At 34.2% G+C, this 11050-nt stretch overlaps 1 protein-coding gene across 1 annotated transcript; it reads right to left on the reverse strand.

Moving 5' to 3' along the window:
* Nucleotides 1-1870, reverse strand: LOC105157078 (isoleucine N-monooxygenase 1-like). The gene is made up of 2 exons (XM_088878991.1): nucleotides 890-1870; nucleotides 1-752 (listed from the first exon to the last, which is right to left on the reverse strand). Exons 1-2 carry the CDS (start codon nucleotides 1834-1836, stop codon nucleotides 110-112), a joined length of 1590 nt encoding a protein of 529 aa, XP_088735117.1. The 5' UTR covers nucleotides 1837-1870; the 3' UTR covers nucleotides 1-109.
* Nucleotides 1871-11050: the final 9180 nt, after the last annotated feature.

Here is an 11050-nt window from a genome sequence, read left to right on the forward strand (position 1 = left end):
TGATCTGAGCGTGTGACAAAAATTAGAAAAAGGTCCACTTACAGGACCAAAAATATAATTTACTCTTTTATGTCATAATTAACGCGCATTAACAGCATGGATGATACTACTACGACACTGGTTTTAGATACACATGTGGTTCCAACCGCGGCACTGCATGAGCAATCAACGGCGTGGCCTTTACCATATTTCCTTCCGACTCAGCCAAGTCGATATTGATTTGTTCATTGGGTGGTGCATTCCAATTGAATCCCTGAATAAGCCTAGCCAAAAGGATACTAGTCATGGTAGAACCCAGCATGATGCCTGGACATCCTCTCCTTCCTGTACTAAATGATAACATACGCAACTCATGATCAACAAGCATAACTTCTGAGTCTTTATTGACAATGTGGCGTTCAGGCTTATACACGAGAGGGTCTTCCCAAATCCTAGGGTTTCGCCCTAGCCCGAGACGACTCAGCAACACTTGACTGCCTTTAGGGATGAAATAGCCGCCGACGATGGTATCTTTAGATGATACATGTGGGACATTAAAAGGTACCATAGGATGCAACCTAAATGCCTCTTTTGCACAAGCTTTCACATAGTTTAGCTTAGACAAATCAGATTCATCTACCAGTTTATCCCTGCCTACAACTTGGTCCAGTTCTTGACAAGCCCGATGAAGAATATCCGGTTGATTGATCATCTCTGCAAGAGCCCATTCGACTGCGTTTGATGGATTATCAACTGTAGCTAGCATTATTTCCTGTTGACATACATAAAATCAAAGATGAAAATTCTGGAAAGAGCAATATAATTTGCATAATATCTTCTCTGATTACCAATGTCACCAATTTTTCAATCTAAAGAGAAAATAAAAATTAACTTTTTCAATTAACTTAAAATAATTTCTGCTTTTATCTCTTCAATTGACAGCAAAGGAGTGTTGTTTGCATCCTTGAGGTTAATTAGAACGTCAAGAACATCCTCTTCTGTCTTCCTTATCCCTTGTTGCCACATATCAACCCTCTTATCGATTTCTGAATCTTGGTATTTTCTGACACTCCTTATAGCATTTTTGAGAATCGTTTTATGCCCATCCAGATCAAACACCTCCAACCAAGGAAGATAATCGGCAATTCCCAACGCATAAACATACTTCAAGATTGTGAATATTCCATGCAAATGCTCTTTTTCTTCCACTCCAGGGCCTCCATCCTCCATTCCTGTCCCAAAAAACCTCTTACTGAAAATTAATTTTCTAGTCAGGTTCCCACAGTAATGTTGTGCAACAACTCTCACATTCACAAGCCCATCCGTGATTGGACTTTGACATTGCTTGTACACATATCTGGTCACATGATCAGCTTCTTCACATCTTTTTCCATAGAGCCATTGGTGCATTGCCGGTGAAAGTACTTCTGAGGCAAGAACCCTCCTCATTTTCCTCCATTGATCATCGTTTGGTGAAAAGATAGCTGTCAAGTACCCGTTGCTTGTCAATTTAGCTGACAGGGCATCGGGCCTTGAGGCAAAAATGACATCGTGTTTCTTCAAGAACTCTCGAGCAAGTTCAGGAGAAGTAACAGGGATAACATAGGCATTACCAAGACGAAAACATGCTATTTCTGTGTTGATTTCTTGCATGAGTCGGTGTATCCATCCGAATGCAGGCTTGTTCTTCATCAGTTCAGGAAAGCAGCCGATGATAGGGTATCCCATCAGGCCGGGTGGAAGAGAAGGTATGGTTCTTTTGGTGAGGCGTAGCCGTTTTTTAAGGATCATGGTGGCAAAACTCAATGCTAGCACTGCTAGAAAGTTGATATAGAGGATTGCATTGTTAGTTTCCATGGCCTTGAGCTGCTCTCGGTGCTGGAGTTTGAGGTTGGTGGGGGAAAAGGGTTGCGATGTTTGCGCGCCTTATATCTAACTCTCATCCCCTTTTTATAGTCGAATTCTATGTTTACATCTTATACAATATACATAGAATTAATGCAACAAGGGATTTAACGCACATTTGTTATGTGAGCTTATTATGCGATGGAAAATCAGATTAAACAATAGTGTTTTGGAGGGAAATTTTGCATGTATTTGCACGTGATAATTCAAACTGCTCATAGGATTATATTACCACCACCACATAATTTATAGGACCAAAATTTACAAATCTAGGATTTTGAAGATCATGGAAGGCAGCCATAGAAATCTCATCACCATCGTAATCACACGATTGGCAAGAGCCATAAATTCCATAAACTTAAACTCGCCTCCTAGGCCCCATCGTATTCATGGATTTCCTAACTCCGTCGCCGTGATCATCCCTATTACCGCCATCACCCGCGTTGGCATCCTCAATCTCACCATCAAATTTTCTAGCCTTATGCTTCAAAACTATTGGGTGAGCGAGCTCAATTTTGTCATTATCCAACCACGGCACATCTTTCTGTGCATGTAGTAAATAATTTTTTATATTTTAAAATACATAATAAATAAAAATAAATATATAAATCAATAGATTATATGTAAAAAGAACACGACAAAAAAATGCGTGATTTGTAAATATTTTTTGAAACGACCAAATTGAAACGGCCTTTGTAGCGACTTTGGAACGAAAAACAGCTTTAGTTGAAAAAAAGTTGGGATTTAATTTTATATAATTTTTGAAAATATGCGTAATTTGTATTAGTTTATGAATATGTATAATTTGCGTAGTTTTATATAGTTTGTGTTAATTTATGATAATGTTTCTTAATATATTAGTAAAAATATAATTTTATACATAGTATAATACATTTTATAATTATTATTTTTTTAGGTCCCAACTACCTAGCCCGGCCCTTCGCTGCCCCAGCAGTCCCAGCCTCCAGCTGATCCCCCAACGCCTGACGACGAGGAAGAAGACCGTGTCAACGGGGAGCATGATCTAGATTAAGGTGGTTCATCTTTTTTATTTTGTTTTAAATTTAAATTTATATGTATATTATGAATACAATTTTTGAAATACTACTTTAATTTTGTTAATTATATTATTACTATTTTCGATAAATTATATAGTATATCACATTTAACAAATTCATCAAAAGTTGATAACTAAAAAAATTCAACAAAACATAGTAAAAATGAATATTATAATAATTTAAATATAAATAAATTGCATAAAAATATTGTAACGGCTTCTGCAATGGTTTTAGAAATAAATGTCACTATCATAAAAATCTGGATCAAATCCTGAAGTTGTTCCAATAATTTCAAAGAATCGTTTCAAAAACCATACTAGCTAATGCAAGTTATTCAATCAATAACATGATTAAGCCATTCAATCGACAAAATCTCAACATGCTCAAATCAGATGTAATCTTCAATATAGGTAAGGCAACGACGATGATGGCTTTTTGTGCGAAATTACTCATCGAAGGTGACAGGAAAGTTGAGACGACGGCAATTTCAGCGGCTACAGCAATATCGGAGACGATGATGGTGCCGAAAGAGAACCGGAGAAAACAGGCATGCTAGAGAGAAGGGAAGATGCTAAGACCCGCTTAGGAAGGGGTGGGAAGAAAGAGGATATTTTTTTATTTTAAATTATTTTTACTATAATAAAAATATTTTTAATAAAACATCAATTTCTTTGGATTTTTTAGTGGTTCTAATTAACTGGAATTTAAAATAATTAAAATGCAATATTTATATAAAGATATAATTTTAATATCATTAATGAATTTTTTCTATTTAATTAATAATTGAATAAGTATACAATAATTTACATATTTTTGTATTTTTAAAATTTTATAATTATTCAAATTTTATTTTTGTAAAGTTAGTTTTCAATGTATCTTTATAATTTTAGTTATATATATATAAAAAAAAATAGGAGTGACAAGCAAGTTAATTAGTAATAATTACATATAATTCTAATTTTTTTCAAAGAAAAATAAAAGATCTATTTAACACAAAAGACAAGTTGAAATTCAAAAATTTTTCAATAGAGATTTTAACTTTAGAGACGGAAATTACTGTCTCTAAAATTTAAATCTAATTAAAGAATGAAACAGAGACGAAAATAATAAATAAAATAATTTTATGAAAATCCGTCTCCATTTTCGTGGCTAATACCAAATTCTTATTATTTCAGAGACAGAAACAAAGATGAATGTTTTCATCTAATATTATTTATATGAAGAATAATATCCGTACATAAATCCATCTCTGATTTATAATTTATTAATGATCTAAAAAAAAATATTACTTTCAATCTCTATATCTGTCTCTAATTTTTAGTTTTTAATACCTTGTTTTCTAATAGTATAACATCTTTTTTTTTCTTTTAATAATAGTATATATAGATAGAAGATAGTATATTTATATGTTTAAATTCATGATAATATGTGTTATTTTTCGAGAGTACATCACGTAAATGACATACTTTTTCTTGGTAGGCAAATTTTGAATTCAGAAGAAAATGATTATAAAATTAAATAATGAAAAATTAATTTTATAAATATAAAATAAAAGTGTTGCGGTCTCTCTGAATTTTTGAAAATGAAAGCTATTTTCCTAATTATTTTCTTCAAATTTTGATACGAAGATTCGAAATTTGCTCTAATTAAATTGGTAGCACAATCGCTTCTGAACTTCAGGTAGAACATCACAAGCTGTCCTATAATTCGGAGTCAGAGCCTTGAAAATTTGATGCCAAAATGGACATATATCCATTGTCGTTGTAGCACTTCGTGGTTAGTACTAACAGCATCGGATTTTACAACATTTCAATTTTATTTGTTACATGTATGTTGACCTGATTTGTTGTTAGGAGTGCATAGGGTGTGGATCAGGCCAATCTAGGTAATTTTTTGTTATATTATTTTTGTCCTCGTAATTCAAATTATTTAACGTTTTCATCCTTTAATTTTTTAGAATAGCATTTTATTTCCATATTTCTTTAATTTCCACGATTTCAGTAGCTCCAAATTATGTATTACATGTTTTTCCACAAAAACTGGACCAATCTCTTGATAGCTTCCATTCCAAAGTCCGCTCCAAATAAGTTTTGTATTATTGTAACCGTTCCAAATTAAAATAAAAAAAAAAATATTCCAAAACCCGTCCCAAATTTCACATTTTTTTGTACTAATCTAGGTCAATACCTTTAAGTATATACTAATCTATGTACAACCAATGACCATCATTCCAAATAAATACTGAAAAGAAAAGATTTAGCAAACAAAAGGTAAAAATGGTTTACTATAGGTTCTATTGCATTAATTTTGATCCGTAAAAAATAAAATTTGTGATTTAATCTATTATTTTTATAAATTTCACAATTTGATGACATATTTTGTTGAAAACTTCTAGATCCACCCATCAAATTCTGCTAAAAAGTAACCTAAATCATAATAAGAATGGTGAGGGATTGAATTTTGCTTTAGAAAACAATTGAAATAGTAGGTAAATCACCCGTAACCATGGTTCGAAACATTGGCCAATATCCGATGATATGAGCCAATACACATCCGGATCGGTCCTTGCCGATCTAGAAAATTAAATAATACCAAATATTTTGTGATGTTATCATTGAGATAATGACAATATCGGGTCTAAAATCTCTCGTATTAAAAGTTATGACGCTTTGAAAATCCACCATCAAACTAGCCTTTTAGGCACTGTACTCGAACCTACAGTAAAGCTATGTAGCAAGTTCTGTTTCTATTTATCAAGTTCTGCTTACTTATCTTTTTGTTCTCAGTGCTTGTTTCTTATTAGTATTTTTTTATTGAATCTGTTGACAGCTAGAGTCCAAGTGGGTTAGTTTTCTTTTTTAGCTAAAACTCTATTCTTTATATATAGCTTCACATCTCTGTAACTTGAGTACTTGAATTTTAGATGAATAAAGCATAGTTTTTCCTTCTTTTCATTCTCTAATTTACTGTCATGGATGTACTCTGTTTCCACCCGTCAAATTCTCACATGGTATCAGAGCCATGAAGGTCTCTGGATATCACCCATGTTAACTATTTTTCAACATAGTGTATCTTTACCAGATTGATTACCAATGACGGGGATGTCTACCTTTCCAACGCTACCTGAGAGATTGCAACTTCATGGGTCGGATCACCCAGGGATGACGCTGGTAAATGCACCTCTTACTGGGAACAATTACTTGAATTGGATTTTTGGAGTTACACGAGCACTGCGTGCGAATATGGAACTTTATTTCATCAACGGAACTTCAACAACACCGAACGTAGATGATCTCCTTCGTCCTTCTCTGAAATTCATCTGAAAGCCTGAAAAACCTTTGTGGTTCACTGTTAAAACCTTTGTGGCATATTTCATTTGTGGATATTGGTGGAGCCTTTGTTGTTCTATAAACCTTTGTGGCTTTGAGTGATTTGTGCTGCCATGAAGTGGTTGTGGATATTTCCTTTGTGGATATTGGTGGAGCCTTTGTGGCTTTGAGTGATTTGTGCAACTGTGAAGTGGTTGTGGCCTTTGGTCTTAGTAGCCCTTGGGTCTTTAGATTCCTGAGCCTTCATTCTGTTCTATGTCCCCTTGTTCCCTATTTTTAACAGTATATGGGTCTGATCAAACTGTCAATCTCATTACCAAGTCTCTTCCTGCTGCTGATTTTGCTCGATTCTTATTCAAACTGGGCCTCTCTTCCTCAACTCCATCTTGAGGGGAAGCTATAGTAAGTTCTGTTTGTATTTATCAAGTTCTGCTTGTACTTATCTTTTGTTCTCAGTGTTTGTTTTTTATTAGTATTCTAGCATTTAATTTTTTATTGAGTATGTTTACAGCTTGATGAGTGTCGAAGTCACCAAAAATAATTCCTACTACACTTGTGAAAGTGGGAGTAGGGTCGATCCACAGGGATTGGTTTTAAGTTAATTTCTTTTAGAAAAATGGAAAATAATGGGGAAGGTTGTTGATAAAAAGATGTGATAAAAAACTAAATAATTAAAAATACCTGATAAAGATATGAGAGAGAGATTTTTCGATTAAGGTTAGGATTATGCTTGATTCTTGTGAGTTGATCATTGATGCAAGAATAACGCATGTATGGACAAATAAACCAGTTATGGTCATTGGTACGACCTAACAACCTCACCTTTCCTTACCTTTTCGTTAGCCAAGGTACGACCGTTGGCTAGATCTCTAATTAACAGACAACCTTGGGAACGTCCACAAGATTTAATCTATTAACAGTATTAAGAATTAGAAAGGCCTGATTCTAATCAACAAACTCCTACGAGGACAATTCGTTTAAACTAGATCATGCATTCCCCATAACATAATTAAATACTGTGACATAACTAACCATGCTACGTTGCCACTAACTATTGAACTAAATAAACAATTACACGGATTTATAAAGTCCAATTAGCTAAGCAAACCTTCTTGATCATGAACAACCGGCCGAATCATTCATAAATCAGACGTTTGTAATTAAAGCCCAGAGAATAACATGAATATTTGTTTGACAAGTGTAGAACGCAGATTAGATCTCACAACATAATGGGAATCAAGCAATCACCATACCTTAACCAAAAAATAAGGAATTTAGCCGGACATATTAATGGAAGAACACACTAGAAAGTGGAATTTCATTAATTCCGGTAGTAAAATAAAATAAAAGAGAAAGGATGAACAGAGAATTTTATAGAGTTCTAAATAATGACCGAATCCCTTCAAATGAAGAGATCCCCCCTATTTATAATAAAAGTCTTCTACGAATCTAGACGTAGTGGGAGGATAGATACGTGACAAACTCTAAAAAGGTAAATAAATTACAAGAGATAAGCTTTAAAGAATCCTTTCTAAATCTAAATACTTGATTCCTTTATCTCTTGCGGAGATCGCTCGTGCTTATCCTTATCCCGAGTTGACTACTCCACTAAGCGTGGGCACGCTTTGTCAATTCTACAGAAATTTCCTTGTAATCTTCCTTTTTTTGCTGAATATGCAATAAAATCACATAATTAGAAATATTTTGGCTTAAAAAGAAAGATTAAATCGCTATAAAATCATGATAATTGCAGAGTTATCAATGCCCCCACACTTAGCCATTTTCTTGTCCTCAAGCAAAATCAAGATGCATTCAAAAATTCCCTCCAAATCTTGAACTACTCAAGGAAATTTGTAATCATATGCAAAGTAAATGACATTCTTTATGAAGGAGATAATTCATCATGTATCAAACAAGTTTTCACGTGATGACCATTATCAAAATCAATCGCATAAAACTAGTGGACTATTTTCTCTCCACTTTCCATTCTCTCAAGTGTATATATGGTTCAAGTGTATCTCTCGACACTTACTACGACAATGCTTGACCATAGGCTTGCCTATACACCATATTTCCACCACTTTTGAAATATTCACATATATTAATCAAAAAGTCTTTAATTTTGGTTGTAATGAGGCTTTGGTTTGGGGTAGGATAAAAAGATAATGAGGTTAAATTCCAAGAAACTAATTAGAGCACCAAAAAAATTGAGTAAACAATAATTCGAAGCTCTCAAAGTTTACTCATCTCCCTTCAAAATCTTTTGACAATTCCTTGGACTATGCCTTTCTTATTCCTTTTAGAGAGTTCATACATTTTTTTATTTTTCTTTTTTTTTCTCTTTTTTTTTTGTTTTCTCTTTCTCCTCTCCATTTTTTTTGTGATAGGCATAGACCAAGAAAATTGATGTCGGTTCCCACGAAGTAAAGAAGAACATAATTTTGGAACCCCCATACTCATTTCGAGATGCATCTTTTAAGCACATAAATCACAAAGGTTTTGAAAATCTCCCATTTTGAGAACTTGTTCTTTTGAACATAAACCCATTTCCCTTGATGCTCTAATAGTTCTTAGAGGGATCAAAATCAAGGTTTTAAACAAACGACGGGATAGGTTCGTATATGACGGGTTATTCAACAAAATAGGTCGAAAGGTTCAAAGGGGTTCTCTAAAGTTAAAATGTATTGGGTGGTTAAAGAAGGCTAAAAGTGGTTTCTAATGCCTTTATCATATCCAGATAAATGCATATTTGTGTGGCCTCGATGTGGTTCAAGGCAAGTTCTAGGAAGACAAAGCCATAGAAGTGTTATTCTCTCAAGAAAGAATGAAGATTTTTTTATGGACATATCAAGCTCAATATCTCACGAGGTATGTTTTAGTCCACTAATCCTACATCAGAAGATTTTAACTCAAGTCATTTTGGTAAAAACAAGCTTTCAACTAGTGAATTATCCTCAAACATAAAACATGCATTCGTTTTACACATAACATCATCAAGCCAAGATTAGTCTAAATTGAAAGGGTTTTATCATGCCAAAGTTTTTCCACCAAAATTTGCCAAAAAGTTTCTCTTTTCAAGTCAACTTGAAAAAGAAAAAGCAAAAATTTTCGCTAGGCACAAAGAAAATTCATCTACCGCCAATCATATCAACAAAAATTATCATGTATAAGCTCAAGAACCACACCCCCACACTTAAAATTCACATTGTCCTCAATGTGGACATTGACATGCAACTCAAGGATTAAAAATTAAAATGAGAGAGAGTTTAAGGAAGTGTCCCTGAGTGCATGCCGCGAAGAATCATGGCGTGGTTGGGCTGGTGGCAGATGGTGGCGGCAACTTCATATGAATTGAGAGGGAGAGAGATCTTGGTGATAGGTGAAATTGCTGCGAGAGAAAGTGAGAGAGAGAGTTAATGAAGATAAAGATGAAGTTAGAGAAAATCTTGGTAAAATATATGAATAGAGTGGAAAGATTTTGACTGATTTCCTTCTTCATTTTGATTTTTTTGAATTTTTGATTTTTTATAAATATAAATAAAAATAAAAATAAAAATAATAAAAAAAATAAATGAAGGTAAATGAAGTGAACTAACAGCCTATGAAGTGCGACTAAGCGTGGGCACGCTTAGTGGAAACTCCAAATCTGTTTTGGTGAAGTGAGTTAAAACAGTTTTGAAAGATCGACTAAGCGTGGGCACGCTTAGTGGAAGCTCCAAATCTGTTTTGGTGAAGTGAGTTAAACAGTTTTGAAAGATCGACTAAGCGTGGGCACGCTTACTAAAAATTTCAAATCTGTCCAATTTGAGCGTCCAAACAGATTTGGATGTTTCATTAAGCGTGGCACGCATCGCAAAGCTTGAATAAAAACACTAAAACTAAAATAAAATGAAACCAAAAAGAGAAGGGATAGAAATTCATGGGTTGCCTCCCATGCAGCGCTTTTCTTTAATGTCTTTGGCTAGACATTGCTGTGCCTCAACTTGAATAAGTTGGACACTATAAATCCACTTCTTCTATGTAATGCATCCGGTGATGGTGTGGATTTAGGGGAACTTGGCAGTCCATGGATGACTTCTTCCTTGAACTTATTTTGTCATGAAAGACTTTTTTCTTATAAGTTCTTCGACTCGATCTTTTGGCAATTGTTGTCTTGAGTGCTCCTCTACCATTGAACATAGCATTTTTTTGCAATAAAGGATCAATAGAATCAATGAGAAAAATAGAATGCACATCATTACAATATTTCATGGCGCCATCAATTTTAAAACTCATAACCTCATTATCAAATTCCATAGAGAGAATTCCAGCATCAACATCAATTTTGGTTTTTGAGGTTTTAAGAAATGGTCTTCCTAGCAAGATGGATGTAGAATTGGGAGAGATATCCCCCCTCATATCAAGCACATAAAAATCAGCAGAAAAAACCAATTCATTAACTTGCACAAGTACATTCTCAAGAACTCCTTCGGGGTAAACTACAGAACGATCGGCAAGTTGAAGAATTACCCCCGTTTCTTTCAATGGGCTGACGTTCAAAGATTCATATATAGTAAGAGGCATAATATTGATAGAAGCACCTAAATCACACATTGCTTTTTCTATTCCAATTTTTCCAATTTTGCAAGGGATAGAAAACGTACCTGGATCATTGCATTTTGGGGGTAATTTTCGTTGGAGAATTGCGGAGACGTTCTCCCCCATACTTACCCATTCGTTTCCCTTGAGTTTACCCTTGCTAGTGCACAATTCTTTGAGAAATTTCGCGTATCGGGGTAT

Source organism: Sesamum indicum, linkage group LG3 (assembly GCF_026168435.1).
Source record: "Sesamum indicum cultivar Baizhima isolate 11 linkage group LG3, ASM2616843v1, whole genome shotgun sequence".
Taxonomy (NCBI): Eukaryota; Viridiplantae; Streptophyta; class Magnoliopsida; order Lamiales; family Pedaliaceae; genus Sesamum; species Sesamum indicum.